The sequence below is a fragment of the Apodemus sylvaticus genome, chromosome 3 (assembly GCF_947179515.1).
Source record: "Apodemus sylvaticus chromosome 3, mApoSyl1.1, whole genome shotgun sequence".
Taxonomy (NCBI): domain Eukaryota; kingdom Metazoa; phylum Chordata; class Mammalia; order Rodentia; family Muridae; genus Apodemus; species Apodemus sylvaticus.
In genome coordinates, this window is record NC_067474.1 from 118,170,770 (window position 1) to 118,190,002 (window position 19,233).

The 19,233-nt window shown below is 42.0% G+C and overlaps 1 protein-coding gene across 1 annotated transcript in view; it reads left to right on the forward strand.

Annotated features, from left to right (window-relative positions):
• Positions 1–19,233, forward strand: part of Sgip1 (SH3GL interacting endocytic adaptor 1) — a 216,754-nt gene that overhangs the window by 166,563 nt on the left and 30,958 nt on the right. Inside the window, exons 12-16 of the mRNA XM_052176861.1 lie at positions 1,190–1,282; positions 5,005–5,079; positions 7,200–7,697; positions 13,588–13,715; positions 14,989–15,115. Of these exons, the coding sequence (XP_052032821.1) occupies positions 1,190–1,282; positions 5,005–5,079; positions 7,200–7,697; positions 13,588–13,715; positions 14,989–15,115 (921 nt within the window). The remainder of the gene's footprint in view (positions 1–1,189; positions 1,283–5,004; positions 5,080–7,199; positions 7,698–13,587; positions 13,716–14,988; positions 15,116–19,233) is intronic.

The window sequence follows — 19,233 nt, forward strand, 5'->3', positions numbered from 1 at the left end:
GCTCCTCTGCGTTTTCTATGGACACTACTCATTGTTTTTTTGCTCCCCCAAACAGCACTGACTATTACCACGTGGTGGTGCTGTGAGAATGAAAGACAAAAACAGCTACTGGCCTCAGCTACTGGCTTCCTGTACCTTTTTCATGCATGCACATACTTGTACTCTGACACCTGGGAGGAGTGCTCAGAGAGGTTTATGACTTGCCAAAGATTCTACAGTAATCTAGAAGCTACCATGAAGTCCACATCCAACTTGTTTCCTCCACTGCACAATGAATAGCAATGTGCTTGCTGAAAAAGACCTGATTTACACATGGACAATAGCAGAACAAAGAAGAAAAATAATGTTCAGTAATCTTAGACCAATACCTAGATGCCTGGATATGCTTCACACATCTAAGGAACTCTGCATTTTCTGGTTGCTGGGGTTGAGAGATGGCTCAGTGGTTAGGAGCACTAGATGTTCTTTCATATGACCTGGGTTTAATTCCCAGCACCCACATGGTGGCTCATAACCATCTATAACTCCAGTTCTAAGGGATCCAATTACCTCTTCTGTTCTTTTCAAGCACCAGGCATACACATGGTACACAGACATACAAGAAAGGCAAAGCACCCATGCACACTAATTTAATTTTTGAAAATGTTCTGATTCTCTCAAGATGTTCAACAAGCATCTTTAGAATAACTATTCCTCTTTATGATGTTGTAAAGGGTTAAGAGCCTGAACAATCTTTAAAAATAGGAGCCACTGCACAGAATCCAGATATTTTCAACATTGAAGTATATTCATAGAACTCTTTAAATAAGCCAGCTAACAACAAAATAACTTCTTGAAGTAACTTCTACAATTTTGGAATGGTGTTGAAATGGGGACAGTATGTGTAGTTGTATCTGGAATGTCCTTAGGTGACCAACCAGGAAGAAAAGGTAGGTTCCAGTTGGATTTTCACTTAACTCCGCACCATGTACACACATACACACACACACACACACACACATACCCCTTGCTCCCGCACACCCCACACTTGCAGTTCTCTACCTAAAGAGTGTGTAGATCATGGCACACTCCTAAACTAAACCTCTAGGATGAGTGAAGACACAGGGATCACGCTTTGAGACTCAACTTTAATGGAAGTCCGAAACTCCTGTTTGAACTTGCCCTGAACAATGTTTTTTCATGTTTCCAGTTGTTTTAGATCAGCCTGAGATATGGGGTTCAGGCCAACCGATTAACCCAAGCATGGAGTCGCCAAAGCTAGCAAGACCTTTTCCCACTGGAAGTAAGTTATTTTTCTACTCACCTTGCTCTCTAACTGCATAGGAAAACTTTTAGACAATTCCTAGAAGACCTGGTCAGTAATATTTGAATTTTTAAAGAGGCATTACTATCTAACAGACTAGATCGGGTTACCTAAGCTGGGATAACACGGCAGAATGAAGTGGCACTGTTAACCTTGAGGCAGCCTCTCTTATGACATCTTACCAGCTCTGTTGTTCATCCATCCCTCCTGTGTGACTATGTACAAATAAGAAGTTAAGCTGAAGGCACCAGACAACTACACAACACGAGCACTGAACAAGTTCAGCTGGGTCTCTTCTAGTTCCAAGTGAAGAACTGAGACAGACTGCACAGGACAGAAGGAACCCATAGACAGGGAAGGCCCCCTGGAAAGCAAGGCTTGCTAGCAGAGAAATACTGCAATGAGACCAAGCCACTTGTATATCAAGGCTGCTGGTTCTAGCCCAGGTGCCTGGAGAGAATCCTAAGAGGCCTTGTAAATCCCTTACCTGTGATGAACTAGACTAGCTGAGCTGGACGGGTTCCTCACTAGGTCAAGCCAGCTGACCATGGATTTATGAAATCTCCATCAGTGGAAATACTCAGCAGGATGTGTATATAGGGGGCTCCTTGGAATAGTCATGGGAGGAATGGAGTATAGGGAAAGATGTCTGGAGAGTTTAGGAGTTCTGAGGGTGTTGTTTATGTGTTGCTACTCACCAAGTACTTTCTCCGGCCTAGCATCTCCAGGGCTTCATTTTTAGTGTTTAAAATTAACCATAGGAATTTGCTAAGGGGACTCAGAATTAAAGACTAAAAGGTTATTTGTTGGGAATACTATCACTATAAAGCCTGTGATCCAGTCTTTGTAAAAAGTATTTTCCTCAAAACAATGTGAAAAGCAAGACTCCATAGCTTTTGACAAACCTCTGAGCTCTGAAGGGTCTATCAGAGATGGTTTGAACCATAGAGGCATGATTCCGAGTGCCGCTCCTCCATGCACTTGGAATACAGTATACAATGCCAATGAAAAGGTCTTTTACAGATATGAACTTTCCAAATTTCCATTATTCCTAGAAAACTCTTAAGTGGCAAGAAAATTTAAAAAGTCATGTGTATGGCGCTAATGAGTTGGAAGTTTAGAGTTGCAAACTGTGGATTCTGTGTGTCCACTTAGCACAGCCAAGACTGCTGTTAACTGATGGGCATCCTCTAGTTCTGCTTGCTTGGTGGTTACAGTATATGTTCTCCTCTTCAGTGTTAGGCCTTATGATATCTGGATATCTGATTTATTTATGATATCTAGTCATTACCATCTTGACTTTTTATGAAGGTAAAACAGTAAGGAGCAGAAGAATTTCTGATTAAGCTGCTAACCTCTGTGAAAAGATATTCACTTGCAGAAGAATTTTCAACAGCTCATAGCTAAGATTAAGAACCACTTATCCAGCTGGAGAGATGACTAAGTGGTTTTAGAGCATTTGCTGCTCTTGTAGAAGACCTGAGTTTGGTTCCCAGCACCCTCATGGCTGCTTACAACTCTCTGTAACTCCAACCCCAGAGACACACTCTTCTGACTGTCATGGGCACTCACATTGTTGCACATACATGCAAGCAAACACTTATACACATGAAATAAAATTATTTTAAAGAATTACTTATCTATGAGCTTTAAGAAAGGTGGGCTATCTCAACAGAAGAGTGGATGCAAAAAATGTGGTATATATACACAATGGAGTACTATTCAGCCATTAGAAACAATGAATTCATGAAATTCTTAGGCAAATGGGTGGAGCTGAAGAACATCATACTAAGTGAGGTAACCCAGACTCAAAAGATGAATCATGGTATCTATTCACTAATGAGTGGATATTAACCTAGAAAACTGGAATACCAAAAACATAATCCACACATCAAATGAGATACAAGAAGAACGGAGGAGTGGCCCCTGGTTCTGGAAAGACTCAGTGAAGCAGTATAGGGCAAAACCAGAACAGGGAAGTGGGAAGGGTTGGGTGGGAAAACAAGGGGAGGGAAGGGGGCTGATGGGACTTTCAGGGAGTGGGGGTCTAGAAAAGGGGAAATCATTTGAAATGTAAATAAAAATATATCGAATAAAAAAAGAAAAAAAAGAAAGGTGGGATATGATATAAAATTATATATTATTATATATTATACTGTTATAATTATATAACATACTATATTAAATTATATATTATATCCTGTCTTTCTATCTTGAAGCATATATGAAGCATATATATATGTGTGTGTGTGTGTGTGTGTGTGTGTGTGTGTATTGAACAGATCTGTGGATGAAGAGGGGAGGAATGTGAGGAAGATACTCTTCCTGGGTAAAAAAGAGTGGAGGAGACTTGTCACAGTTTCCTAGCTTTGGGTCCACTTGGATCATTCTGATCTCAGGATATGTAAGAACTTAGGTTCACAGCTGAAGTTAGGGAGGACTTATGATAATCATGTGAACTCCTGAATCTACCAAACACAGCAGATGAGAGAATAATATTATATATATATATATAATATTATTTATATATAAGAACATTTATATATATTATATATAAAATAATTTATTATATATAAAATAATATTATATATATAAGAACATTTACCTGTTGAGAGAATAATTCCTAATTTTATCTACAAAATGAGAAACTCTATTTGAAAGGATGAATCTTTTGGTAGGGGCCAAAATGTTCTGCTTTTTTTAATATCGGGGTTTTATTTCATTAGAGTATCTATTGGGAATATTTATTCTTTGATATTTATTCTTTGACTCTTCACTCCATTCCTCACTTCCTAAGACATACTGAGATTGTAAAAGCAGAGTGCTGCAAAATCTGTCCAGACACTGTAGGCAACATTCTCCAGCCTGGATTTAACCCCCTCCATGGAGCCCTCTTGGGGCCATTACTGTTTCCCTGCACTGGAGCTAGGTGTGACCAGGATTCATGTTCAGTCACAATTGCTCCTGAGCAGAGCCAGTGTCTACTCAACATAGTGCCCCAGGCTCCTGGTAAAGGGATTGAACTTAACTTTGGGTTGATGTTTACTGAATGAATAAAATGTTGATGTTGTTGTTTACGGCCTTTTGAAGAACTCCTATGGGCATAAGATGGAGGAGTCTGTATACGACTGTCTCAGTCAGGGTCATCGCTACTGCGAAGAAGCGTCATGGCCAAAGGCACTGTGGAAGGAAAGAGTTTATTTGGCTTACAAGTCCTGAATCACCGTTCACTAAGAGAAGCCAAGAAAGGAACTCAAACAGGGTGGAAATCTGGAGCAGGAGCTGATGCAGAGGCCATGGAGGAGTGCTGCTTGCTGGCTTGCTTCCCATAGCTTGCTCAGCCTGCTTTCTTGTAACACCCAGGACCAGCAGCTCAGGGGTGGCCCTACCCACAATGGACTGGGCCTTTGCACAAGAGTTACTAATTAAAAGAAAAAAAAATGCTCTACAGGCTTGCCTGCAACCCTGTCTCATGGAGCCATTTTTTCACATGAGGTTTCCTCTTCTCCAAGGACTCTGGCTTGTATCTAGTTGACCTAAATTAGCCAGCACACTTGGTGTTGCCATCTTTAACATTTAGACCATGACTGGCCCATTTCCAAGACTAGGGTAATAGATAAAAGCCCAAATCGCGAGTCTTTTACTTTGTTGTATAATTTTGGAAGCAGATGATCACTGACATGTGACTCCTCTCTTTCTAGCACCTCCGCCTCTGCCTCCGAAAGCAGTACCAGCCACCCCGCCTCGAACAGGCTCCCCCTTACCAGTTGCAACAGGTAAACTAGAATCTTCACCGTTCTGAAATGATGTGGCAAACACAGCCACGGCGTTGGACTGCAACATGCCCTTGATGTTGGAAAGTACAGGCTGTGCTAAAAACACACAGTGTTGGTGTTGAATTTCCTTTTCACTGCAAGTCATTGTGCTGACTTACTGTAAGGTACACTCTCCGTCTTCATGAGTACTCACTCACATGCTCAGTTTTTCTTCAGCGTAATTTTATGTGATGAGAGACACACAGATTATAGAGTAAAAATAGCCATAAAACAAAAAAATCAACTGTTTGGTTTACTCCATGTCTGACTGTGCCAGCTCTTATTTGAATGATTTGAAAATGAAGTCTCGAAGTATGTATCTTTCGAGTCTTTAAGCCTTTTGTTAGAACTAACATATATGAATGGTTAGTGTTTAAAAAGCCTTAGTGGGTCCCAGGATGAGCAGTATTCTGGCAGAAAGGTTAGTGTCCCCAGTGGCCATTCACATATGTAGTCATTTCGCTGCAAAAGCTGGCGTAATCGTTATAAAATACGGCAAAAAATTGCTGTAAACTATTTTATACATGTCACTTCTGAGGCACCGCTTTTCCTTCCTATAAAAATCAATACTATGCATTCATGCAATTTATAATCTGGCGGGTCTTATTGGACAAGCAATTCAAAAATGGTGATGGTGATTTTATTTACCTGGGCCCTGGAATGCAGCTCTTTATCACCTTTGGAGTCCTATAGCAGCTTTATGCTTGGCCGTCTCTGCAGCCTGGCGAGTTTGATAGGGACAGAATAGGGTATTTATCAGAGAAACAGAAAGTTAGGCACAGTCATTTACAAAATTTATACTGACTCAAGCCCAGTAGAGTCATCAAAACCATCATAAACAAGGTATATGTGAGTTCAGCTGTTTGGAGACCCCGTGTTTCCACATAAACTGTGACAACAATGAAATTATAACTTACTGCCAGCTGTGCACAATGCTGCCCCATTTATCTGTGGTTGTGGAGCCTTGAAAAGTAACTCCTTTCCAAACAGAAATATGGAAATACCAAGTCAGTGCTTAGAGCCCATGAGTCATTTACAAGTAAATATCTGGGCGTGTCTTCCAGCTATTTAGGTAGCACCTGCTAATTTAAATAGCCTCATTATTATTTAAAAGAAAAAAGGACTATTCACATTGTAGTTATCAAATATGTTGTACTTCACTGAAGAAGTCTTTTTAATTTTTCCATATTATTGATATGTATATTGAAAAGAATATGCTGCTAACATTTTAGCAAAATGAAATGTTTTGCATCATACTTGAGAAAGCTATGCATCGTAGTCACCACTGGTTTGTTAACAAGCTCAGCTTTGTGAGAAAAAAAATTCTAAAAATGTTTTGATGGTGTTTTTCTCCTCAGTTAAGCAGGTACACATAACATTTCTAATCAGTAGCAAATGCCTTGCTGTGCCCCCCTGTGTGTGCTGTGTATGGAGTGTGGTGTGTGTGGTGTACATTTTCATGTGGGGTTATCATCTTGAGCCCACTTTTTGTGTTCCTGGTTTAAAGTAAATCTATAGCTAAATGTGATGTCCTGTTTTGTTTTGCTTTGTGTCTTTTCAATTAGCAGAAATTATCGTTAGTTCCACCAAACACTCTGTTTAACACCTTAGACTGGAGACTTTGTAAAGATGAGGACTGTTTTCAGAGCTCAAATTTTTGTGACCAGCGTTATGTGTTCAGCAGACCAGCTTTTCAGAAGTGCCCTCCCTTGGGGTAGCTGCCCTTTCAGAGCCTGAAGGTCTCTGTGACCCTCATACTAACTTTTCAAAATGATCCGCTACTCCACTGAGTATCGTGCTCAGCATTTTAAATAATGGGGAGGTGGTCAGCCACAGTCACCTTACAAAGAACGGAATAGTAGCACGGAAACATGATGCTCGGGTATTGAATTGAGCGTCTACCGGCCCCTCGCCCTTCAGTGCTTAATCCAATGGTTATTTTTACCCCATGACGGTGTAAAATTTGAGGCACCTTAGAAGATGCAATATGCCTGCTAAGCTTCGCCTCTTACCTCCTTCTAGCCCCTATACAGATAATAGTAAGAGTTAATAAAATTTAAAATCAACTACTTTAACCACAGGAAATGACCAGGCAGCCACAGAGGCCAAAATTGAGAAACTACCATCCATCAGTGACCTGGACAGCATTTTTGGGCCAGTGCTGTCCCCCAAGTCTGTTGCTGTTAATACTGAAGAGAAGTGGGTCCATTTTTCTGATGCATCCCCGGAACATGTTACTCCAGAGTTGACTCCAAGGGAAAAGGTGGTGACCCCACCAGCTGCATCAGACATCCCAGCTGACTCCCCAGCTCCAGGCCCACCTGGCCCCCCAGGCTCGGCAGGTCCCCCAGGGCCTCCTGGTCCTCGCCATGTACCGTCTCCGCTCAATTTAGAAGAAGTCCAGAAGAAAGTCGCTGAGCAGACCTCCATTAAAGATGATTACTTAGAAACACTCTCATCTCCTAAAGAGTGTGGGTTGGGACAGAGAGCAACTCCACCTCCCCCACCACCACCCACCTACAGAACTGTGGTTTCGTCCCCCGGACCTGGCTCGGGCAGTGGTACGGGGACCACCAGTGGTATGTCTTACTGTTTGAGTGTGCTTTGTGTGCTGGGGAATGGCCGTGGCTGCTTCGATGTGAGAGCAACACCCTCCTCCTGCCTGGCAACTGACTGTAGGGCTTCTGCCATTCCTCCTTTGGTCTGGTGTCCTGTGGCCCTGTGGCATGTTCTAGTCCATTGAATGCTCCAGTTGAGTTCAAGCCTGTGAATGTGTCCTGTCCTGCACTCCCAGCCCTGGGAGTGCCCTGACTCATACCCTACAGTTAGGAGGGATGGATGGGGTTTGTTTGTTTGTTATAAAGAAAGCTGTGATGCCATTGTGTAGAATTCCAGAAAGTTCTAGAAGGATAGATGTCACAGCAAGTAGATTACAGGTTAAATGATTGTTTTTCCTTTTTCTTTTTGAGACCAATCACAGGATGAGTTATCATGCCTCCATTGTGCCTGAGTCTCATGACCAGACTTGGCATCAGACATCAGAGTTTCACATTCATCAGGCCACCACGCCAGCTCTAGGGGTAGTGATATACAGTAGGACTTAGGATGCAAACTCACCTATCGAATTTATTTCTTTTTTTTTCTCTATTTCTCATTCTTATTTGAAGCTGTATTTTGTGTTTTATGCTCATAACAAAAACACTTGCCATGTACAACAAGAAAATACCATGATTTTTCCATACCATTTACCCCACTGCTTAGTCATCCAGTGAAAGCCTCAGGTTCCCCTTTCCTCTCTATGAGGGCGCAGTCTCAATACATCCCAGGAGGCCATGGGTACCACTTTGATATTAGCCTAGAAAGGGGCCACCAAGTGTGAGGGACTTCAATCTAGAATGAGACAGAGAGGAAGGGCATTTCCCTCTATCTTAATCCGCCCTTATCATCCAGGGCTTGCTCTGTGACTACAAATACACCTGTGTTCTGTAAAGTGACAGGTTCCAAGGACATTAGAGTGGGCTGCGTTAACCATGTGCTCAGCCCAGCTCCCCCAGCAAAGGAAAACACTCAACGCTTAAAAGCAGAAAACAGAACCAGCCAGCATCTTTGCCATAAGAACCCTAAGAGCTTTCATTATCCAATCAATAATAACAACTACAGTCTCCAGTCCTAAACACCTTACTTCAACCTCACAATGTCCACCTGTCTTCGGTAGTAATATATCCCCCATTTTACACACACCAATACTGTGTACACAGCTAGTGGTATCAGACTTGGCATTTAGACATTGTCTAAATCCAGCTCTGAGCTATTCCTAACCACTGTATTCTTCAGGTACTTCCCAAAAGTCCAGTCACAAAACAGACTTTACTACTGACACCCACATGTATTGCATAGCGCTATGAGTTCTCAAATATTCTCAAAACACCCCGCTCTATGCTTCTCTCTCCTGCGTAGAAGCTGAGAGCAGCCTCTCCATGCACACATTACCTTGTAAGATCTTGTCTAGGATACAAAGCTACATGTTTACCTGTAAAGAGTAAACGGCCTCCTGAACAGCAATCCTGAAGAAGTCTACTTCAAAGAGGGCTGTACCTCCATCATTTCCTGAGTTGCTCTTGTTCCTAGCCTAGGTCCTTAGGGTTATGAACAGATATTTCAAGAAAGAGTCAGCATCAGCTAATGGTGGCCCATCATACACTCCTCAAAGCAAATGCCTTTAATCGGGTGAGTTTGCTATGGCCTGTAATCTCCCTTACCTGTCATATTTAAGGTAATTGGCCACTGATCTGGTGAAGAGAAGAGCTTTTCTTTCTGTTCTGGGATCTTCAAGAGTCTGGTTACTATTTCAATGATTAGCTTCCATTCCCTCATATGAATTTATTTTTAAAGTGTTACCAGTAAAGACAATTAATTCTTGCTAAATGAGCTAGAGAAAGCAACATTCACTTGCATTAAGGGACTGGATTTATAAGTGAAAATCTGGACTCGGCTAGTAAAACCCATGAATAAATAAAACTGTATACCATTATCTCCTTAATTAAGTCCCAGTTAATTCATAACTTCATCTTTTATTGGTGGAATGTAGATAAACAGCCCAAAATGAAAATTTAGGTTCTCAGCAGTAAGATGTTTGAATTCTACTCTTCGTGACACTTAGCCTGGTATGATCACCTTTTCCTAGACACCTCAAAGTGTGCTTAACCACACCAAGTAAACACCCACCACAGGTGTCTGCTACTGACCAAGTATAGACCCCAACCACAGCATGACTCAGGAGAGTTACCTGCTGCTGAAACAGTTGGAACCCAATAATTTGCCCCAATAGCCTTAACTTCTTTCAAGCAAAAAGTCCCTAAGCCTCATAGGCATAGTTTCACTGAAGTGCTTATTCTTGGCATCTATGTGGTGTTCTAGAAATATTCTGCTGGCCTGGAGCATGGAAAGATAAGAGTTAGGTTCTGAATGATGTCCCAGCTTAGGAAACTAGCATACTGCCAAACTGTTACTCAAAATCACACACACACACACACACACACACACACACATACACACACGATGACCTTGAGCACCTAGAGTTGTTTTTTAGAGTTACTGTTATTGTGATGAAACACCATAATGAAAAGCAACTTGAGTAAAGAGTTCATTTGTCTTACATGTCCTGAGACAAACCAAGGCAAGAGCTCAAACAGGACAGGAACCTGGAGACAGGAGCTGATCCAGGAGGCATGGAGGCATGCTGCTTACTGGCTTACTACTCATGGCTTGCTCATCTTGCTCTAGTATAGATTCTAAGGGAACTACTGGCCCAGGGTGGTACTTGCAAACTGTGTAGAGCATTCCAATGTAGGCCTGGCTAGTTTGATCTTAAGGAGGCATTTTCTCTGTTGAGGTTTCCCCTCTCAAATGACAAAATATCTCGTGTTGACGTAAAAGTAGCCAGAGGAGGTTGATTTGATCAAATTAATTGCTGATCTTAGGGAAATAGTGATTAGCTTCATCTGGCAGACCAAAAACCAAAACTCAAAGAGGTAACTCAGTCCTACTCACAAACCTTATGAGTAGCAGAGCTTGGATCTGCTGAAGATCTGTTGGAGTCCGTGACCCCTTCCTCTACCAGTTGCTGTCAGCTGCCTCCATCGCCCCCAACCCCCAACACACAGGAAGAGACACAGTGCATACACCTATGGTCTTCAGAAACTGATAAAACTAAGGGTGAGAGCAGCAATGGACCAGGAGCATGTGAGGGCTGACAACACCAGTAGCACAACTCATGTCTTAAACAATGGATTTCCCAGTGTATGCCACATCATCCCTCTTGAGAGTAAACCCTAATTAAGGCTAAAATGAAAGGATGGTTAAAAATCAGAGAGGATGGAGATATACGACAACAATCCTGCAGCCATAACACCTGAAACCCATGAGCAATGTCTCAGAAGGATTTGGAGCTCATCAGGTCCTGCACATCCCCTGGTTCTGGCCAGCAAGGATTAACCAATGAGTCCTTTAGCTTCTATACATTCCTGTGTTGTCTACATGCATAATCTATCAATCCTATTGCTTCAATAAGAATAATGGAATTTAAGTAAGGAGTCCATATAGGAAAAGGAAAACAACTTTTCAACTAGTAACATTTTCCTTTTACTTTGGCTATACCTGCATCAAAAGACAGTCTTTAGCATCATGTGCAGCATCACTGGCCTTGTGTTAGATAGCATCTTAGAGTTTAGAAAATTCAGAGGCTCTTTCAGTTTGAGTTGTTATAAGTACCTTGCAAGGTAGAACATTTATAAATCTTTGAAACACAAAAGCTGAGTCTCAGAGAGGTAAAAATCTCATTCACAGCTTAGAAAAAGACATTAGGACCAGAACTCAGCCTTTTGACCCAGGCATATGGCCCTGGTGACAGTCCTCAGCCCAAGTACTACTAAAAGGGGATCTTGAATTTCTCTTCTGAAGCTTGTGTTTGCCTAAGCTCAATTCAGACTACAGACACATGAACAAACATTTTGGAACATTTGGAACAAACATTTCCTATAGGAAAGATAGTCCTAAGGCTGGATGAAACACCCCTGTACCCCGACAAAAGTTCTACGAAAAGTTCCTACTGTTCTACAAAGCTCTACTGTTAAAAACATGTGTCTATCTCTACACTGTCACTCCTGGCTTCTAAAAATATGTTAGGCTTTAGTACTCAAGAGAAATTTTTAAGTGGGCCTGTCAAACACACTTCATTTTTAAAGTGAATATTTACCAAATACTAAGAACATTTAGATTAAGAAAGGTGTGTGCAAGATGTCATGGTGCGGGAGGGAGGCAGATTGTATGCAAAGTGTGGCAGTCCATAGTCTATTGTGAGGCTTCAGGAGACATATATCCTTAAGAGATAAACACACCATTTGTGCTTTATGATCATGGACATGCCACTAAAAGAACTTCAGTCTTCACAGAGATGCAAAGAGGGCCTACTATCAAAGCTAAGCATGAGGTAACACCCTGTATGTAAAGCACCAGCACAGATCCTGGCCAACTGAAGCAAGAGTAAGAGTAGAATGAACGTATACAGTTGGTGATGGAAGGTGAGGGTATGGAGAAGGGGCAGTAACAGTGTCTCCACACTTAGGAAGTATAAGCAAGGCAGAGACAAGGCTCAAGATTCCACTCTTTAAATAATAGAAGCAAGACTTGCCCCCCAGAGGCTCTCTTGAGATGAAAAAAAAAAAATGATTCTGAGATGGATTTAGCTTCTCAGATTCAAAGTTCTTTGAGAATCTCAAAATCTGGACTGAAGTGCTGGTCTAGGGCTCCAGTAATATTGGTTTTATGTTTTTATGTATAAAGGAAATGGGTGGAGAAGCATGGAGGATATGGAGGTGGGGATGGGTGGATGTAAAGGCAACTGGTAAGACAGGGGTTAGGGAAGTGGTGGGGTGTGGAGGCAACTGGGGGAATGGAGACTGCGGAAGCAAGGGAGAAGTGGAGGCAGCTGGTGGGGAGAATGTGGAGGTGGGAGTGTGGAGGCAGCTGGGGGAGGAATGCAGAGACAGAGGAGTATTTTTTCTAAAGCAAGATTTCCTGGAATTTCCTTGGCATGATTTTACAAACTGCTGTTTCTAACCAGGCGACAGTTCTGAACAAGAACTGTCTGAACATCAGTTTTACCTCCCAAGGTTTGGGGCCGGGTAGATCTCCATGCATTTATGACTGAAGAGAGACAGGTCTCTGAGCGCCATGCTTGGTGTGCATGCTAGCCTCTGTGTGTCACCCGTGTTCCATATGCTTGTCATGGACAGCCAGAAAAGTAAATCCAAGAGACTTTTCAAAACCCACCAAAGAGACCATCAGTAACAACCCCTACTTTAACAAGGCCCCAGGGACAGTTCGTTCAAAGCACTTGCTGTGTTTCTGTTGTAAAGATTCAACACACAAAGGACTCATGTCCTTTATTCATGACACGTATATGAGATAGTGATGAAGTTAACACTCGGGGTTGATACAGAGTCAACAGCATAATTCTCTACCTGTGTTTAAAAAAGAAAAATCTAGTGTGGAAAAAGTATTCAGCTTCCTTTGAATTGAAACTTTCATTTTCAACTTGGACATAAATTCTGACCGTAAATCAAAAACAAGAAAATGTATCATAAGTCCTGTGTGTACATGACCAAAATGAAGCGCCCCTCCTGGGCAGTCAAGCGTCCCCCGAGTTCACCTTCCATCAAGGATTTACCTTTCACTGGGTGTCACATGACAATACGGTACCCAGCTTCAGCTTCTGCCATCAACCATAGTTCAACTGAGGAACTTTTTTCTTTATTGAAAGAAAAAGAACTGTGTTGTGCAAAAGGTTTATCATAGTAACTGCAAAGAAAAAAGGAAAATATTGCATCCATGTTAGATAATGCCCTGTGCGCTGCCACACCTCTGGCTGCCCGAGTTTCCCGCCACTTCTAACGCCCATCTGTTTTCCAGGTGCATCTTCTCCTGCTCGGCCAGCCACACCCTTAGTTCCTTGCAGCAGCACCACTCCGCCTCCACCTCCTCCCCGGCCTCCATCCCGGCCAAAGTTACCTCCAGGAAAGCCTGGAGTTGGAGATGTGGTATGTCCCTCCCCTCCCTAGCTTTCTCAGAATGAGGTCTCCAAGCCCCTTGACACGGGCCATCTCAACATCAGGTCTAAGCAGTACAGCACTTATACAAATGACCATCACAGGGGCCAGCTGAGAAGGAGTAGCTGCTGTGTGAGGGTGCCTTTCCCACCCTCCTCAGATTTCTCCTGGCTTCCAAGCCAAGCTTTAAAATGGTAGGAATCGGGTGCTCGGGCTGTCAGCTCTGAGGCAGCAGCTGGAGGCAAACACAGACAGTGACACAGTCAGTCATGTGGGAAAGAGAGAGAATTCTTTTTACAATAATTGTCTTAGTTACTAGAAAACTGTGAGAGGAAAAAAAAAAAAACATGGCTCCTGGCCTGGAGAGATGGCTCATCAGTCAAGAACCCTGACTGCTCTTCTAGAGGTCCTGAAGCACAATTCCCAGCACCCACATGGTGCCTCACAAGCATCTGTAATGGGATCTGATTCCCTCTTCTGGAGTGTTAGAAGACCCAGCATTCATATATATTAAATAAATAAATAAATAAATAAATAAATAAATAAATAAATAAATAAATAAATATTAAAAAGCAATTCTGACTTCTGATCCCAGAGGCCAGATAGATCAACAGCAGAGATTCGGCGACATAAATGTAGAGTTGTGTCCTGTAGATATGCTACAGTTGCTTCCTTAAATTTTATCCTAAGATTGAGGTGTAGGAATGGTCTTCTCAGTGGTCCAGTTAAGAAGTCTGTGGCAGAAGGAATTCTCATTGACCATTGTACAACAGTCACAGAATGAATGCTGTCATAACCTTCAGAGGCTGTCTCGAAACCTCTGTGTGTAGGGGCGCACCATCCTGGGGCACCTGGAGACAGCTGGTGTGAACCAGAGTGCCTACTGAGTTCACAGGCCGGGGCTTGTGGCTCCTCCCCCTAGACCCAGCACACTGGCTTTGTATAAATACAGACTCGTCCAGTGAAAATGGTACCATGGCTTTCAAGAACCTGGGTTTTTATATCCAGGGTGGGGAACCAATCAAGATATAGAAACCGGGCTTGGCAGGATGGCTCAGTGATGTTGGCACTGGCGGCCACGACCTGATTTCAATCTCCATGGCCCACGTGGGAAAAAGTTGTCATTCAACCCTCATGTGCACGCCATGACATGTATACACACATGAACACAAACTAAATAAAATCAATAAACATTTTTAAACTACTGAACCGAAGTATTATGTCTGTCTGTGTCTAATTTTCTTCTCTTTTCTTTTCCCTACAGTCCAGACCTTTTAGCCCACCCATACACTCCTCCAGCCCTCCTCCGATAGCACCCTTAGCCCGGGCTGAAAGCACTTCTTCAATATCGTCAACTAACTCACTGAGTGCAGCCACCACTCCCACAGTTGGTAAAATGATCTCTCTCTCTTTTCTCTCTTTTCGTGTGTTTGTGGTTGTTGACTGGCTGTCCTTGATGAGCTGAACTCCCCGAGGCCCTGTGTCTAGTCTTGTTTTGCTCTGTGTTTGCTCCCATCACCTGGTTCTTCTCTCGAAAGCCCTCTCCCAGCTAAGGAAGCCAGCGTGTTAGCCATTCAAATTAACAATCCACAGAATGTGAGTGCGCATGTGTTTTGTAGGGGTTTTCTTATGTTATCCCATGCAGATCGATTCACAGAAGAACTCACCAAGGAAGGTGCTGATATTTGGATATTACTCGTAATAAGAAGTATTCTCCTTTGAGAGAAAACGTTTAGATCAGAAGTAACTTTCTTTTTTAAAAAAATCTTGGAAAGTTTGCTTTCTTGAAACTTTCATTTCTACATCATTTTTGGTTATCTGAGGTAGACATTGGCATTGGAATACTTGAGATATTTTTTGACATTGCTTTTCAGTGATACATGGTCAGTTTTCCCCGGGACAGGGGAATTATCATTTCCAGCATATGCCCCTGTACATCTGGGTGATGAAAATGAAGGGGTCGAGAAGGGCGACTCAGAGGGGGCTCCCCACCATCACCACCTTCCATCTTCTCCCGCCGCCTCTCTTCTTTACTGCATGCTGTCTGACTTCGCACTCTCCCTTCCCACTTCCCTGTGTGACCAAACTCCCTCCGCCATTCTCTGACCTGCTCTCCAGTTCTTCCATGCTGTAAACCAGCTGACCCATTCTGCACTGCTTGGGGGAATCATTCACTCAGCTCGGTGAATTCCTGCTGCTACTTATGGAAGAACACATTATAAAATCACCCATTCGAGAAGTAGCTAGATAAAGCCAGAAACTCTTCTAGAGGATAACTGCCCATTTGTTCCCAGAAAAAAACAAATGCATGTGTGTCTCTAAGAACCACAGAGGGAATTTCAGCTCTATCATACATTCTATACTTTAAGTCAGACCATCCCCACCCCATCCCAACCCCACCAAATATAACCACTTCCCCAATTTCATGTGATTTTTTTTCCTTTTGGTTTTTCAAAACAGTCATATGTGTCCCAGCTCATGTAACTTCTTCACAGACAGATGTTTTTAGGATTTCTTATACAGATATATCTGCTCCTTTTCTTTATCAACTAGGAAAATTTGAAAGTTCCTGATGTTCAATGTATATTGATAGTATTGGCTCATTTCTCTGAATCTTTGTTAATTTTTGTAACTACGAACCTCCCGTTCCCCTCCACTCCCATCTTATTCCTGATTTCAGCAGGCATTTGCCCAAATCCTGTCCTAATGTTAGGCTTCCTCACGATCATTCATCCCATACATTCCATTTGATTTGATTTAGTGGGAAAAGAAGGAATTAAAGTGAGTTGTCACTCAACATAACCACACTCTACCTCGGATGGGCCGTCCAGTGTGTTCTTTCGGCTCGCTATAATTCATGGTGAAAACTGAGCACACGGAATCTGACCGGTGTTCATGCTTTGGGGCAGCGTTTTTTCTATACTCCCTGCTGCCGAGACTTCCAACCTCCAGTTACAGCCAGGAACATTGGTTGTCCTCGTAACTAGAGTATTTTCTTTCAAGATAACCACAGAGGGCTTGAAAACTGGAGACAAGTAGGAAACTGGTCAAAACGTCTCCTGCCAGAGGCGTATCCTCATTAGCTCCCGAGGTTCTGGTGTTTTGATTTGGTTTCATGTGCCCACTAAAGTCCTCCCAGACCTGGTCTTTACTCCTTTCTGCATTGGGTCACGTGACCACCATTTTTCTCTGCAGTAATTCTGTAGCAGAGTAACCAGCCAGCAGCATCTTGTGTGCTGTTGTTTCTAGTTTTCCCCAAAGGCTGTGTTGTGCCTAAAATGACAACTCACCATAAGCAGTGGATTGGGGAGGTTGAAAATTCACAGCAAGTTCCCTAAACTGGTGGATGAACAGTCCCCTCCCACCCCACAACACTCGCCTGCTGTTTCCTGCACCCTCTGTGTTGCTCCTGGTGCAATTACATGGATACCGATGAGCTGGTCTCAAAGTCTACACATGAACTAACATTTTTTTGAGTAAGTCTGTGCCACATTTGGCAGTGTACCTCAGGAAGCTGAGGCAGAGTGAATCACATGCTCCTGAACTACAGAGTGAGACTCCATCTCCAAAAATAGAATAACAGCAACTCTAATCTCTCCCTCACACAATAATTCATAAGAAAATATCCATAAAGAACTTTAAGTGTGAATATTTTTACAAGAGCTATGATCATAAGGTAGATAGAAGTTTCTGTGTATCATTACCCCAAAAGAATGAAGAATTCTTACAAACTGTATAATTTTTAACTTAAGAATTCATCAGTTTTTAAAATACCATTATTTTTATATGACTAAAAATTTTATATCTCAAATGTATCAAGGTAGAACTTTTCTTACGTACTGTGTAATCTGCCCCAATTGTAGACAGCTGAGGATGTGAAAGGATGCACTTCTAGGATGGAGGAGATCTGTAGATTCTCTTGTGCTAAAAAAAAAAAAAAAAAAAAAAATGCCTATAGAACCAGCACTATGTGATTTGGGGAGGAATAAGCCTATTGCTGTTAATGGAATAAAGAAAGTGTTTGAAGTTGTAAGAATCAGATGCAAGCTAGCAGAAGAGATAACGGCGCTTTATCTCTCCTTGCAAATATCTACTTTATTACCTGCTTCTTATTTCAGTGAGTGTGAGAAGTTCCATCTTCTTTGTTTATCTGTTTAGATGTTTGAAATATATTTCCTAGAATGTCTCTGCAATGATGAAATGATAAAAGTTGGGCATTTGCTTCCCTGCTAATTATAACTGGGCAATTCCCTGGCAATTATGCATTTTGATTTGCATCTTTAATGTGGCAGGAATCTGTAACAAAGGAAAAGTAACCAAGTGAGTGTCGGATGGACTTTGATGTTTCCTTTGGTCCATAACTTGAGTAAAAGTGACTTATTCTAAGTAATGGAACATAAAATATTTTCTCTAATGAAGATAACAATTCTAAATTTTATAAACTTTCTTGGGGGGAGTTATATTCATGCAGAGTTAGTCTGCAGTGGAAACAGAAGATATATTTTGTGAAGCATCTGTACCCGTATGCCCATTTGATGGAACAGATGTTCCCCTGAGTCATTCCACCAGCAAGGAACCTAAGAGTACAATTAAGTACCATCAGTTAACATCCTGGAACCTGGATGCAGAGAAGGCTCAGTGGTTAAGACTCCAGTTCCAAGAAATCCAGTGCCTTCTTCTGGCCTCTGAGGGAGCTGGCATATATGTGCTGCACAGACATACATGCAAGCAAGACACCCATGCATACAAAATATATTAATTAACTGGTTAATGTCTTTATTTTTTAAAAAAAGTATTTGCTGTCCTTCCAGAGGGCCCAAGATTAATTCTAAACAAACTTAGTTTGTCAGATGGTAAACAATCCTAAAATCAACTCCAAAAAATCCAGCGCCCTCTTCTGGCTTCCTTGGGCACAGCATGTATGCACTCGTCGCCCCACCCTCCCACCCCACACACACTAACACACATGTATTTACATATTCATATACATACACTCACACACACACACGCACACACATCCACACATAGACACACACAAGCACACATAGACAATACTCAAACTCATGTTCACATACACACATTCTTTTTGATCTTAGAACCTAAAAGAGAAAAGTTTTCTTGCCATATACCCTAAGTCTAGGCAGCAGATTAATACAATGACTTCCGGAAGCAGCCCTGTTCATGAAACATTTGCTGGGTCCTTAGTGCTTAGCGCTTAACTTCTCTGCAATGAAGCTGGGTTTCCCCATTACTAATTTTATTTGCTTAATCTATTAAGGTTTAATAGCACGTTTAAAATGTGTGGCACTATTTTTTAATTTCATAGAGCAAAAGAAAAAGTTCTTTGTATTTTTAATTTGGTAAGAAGAGAGATTGGGTAAAGATCCAAAATAGTTGAGGTTCAAAGTCTCAGCTCATAAAGCTGTGGCCAACTTCTAAAGATGTTTGCCACAATTGAAACCATGATCAAAAATACCAGTATGATACCATCATTCAAAATTAATGATCT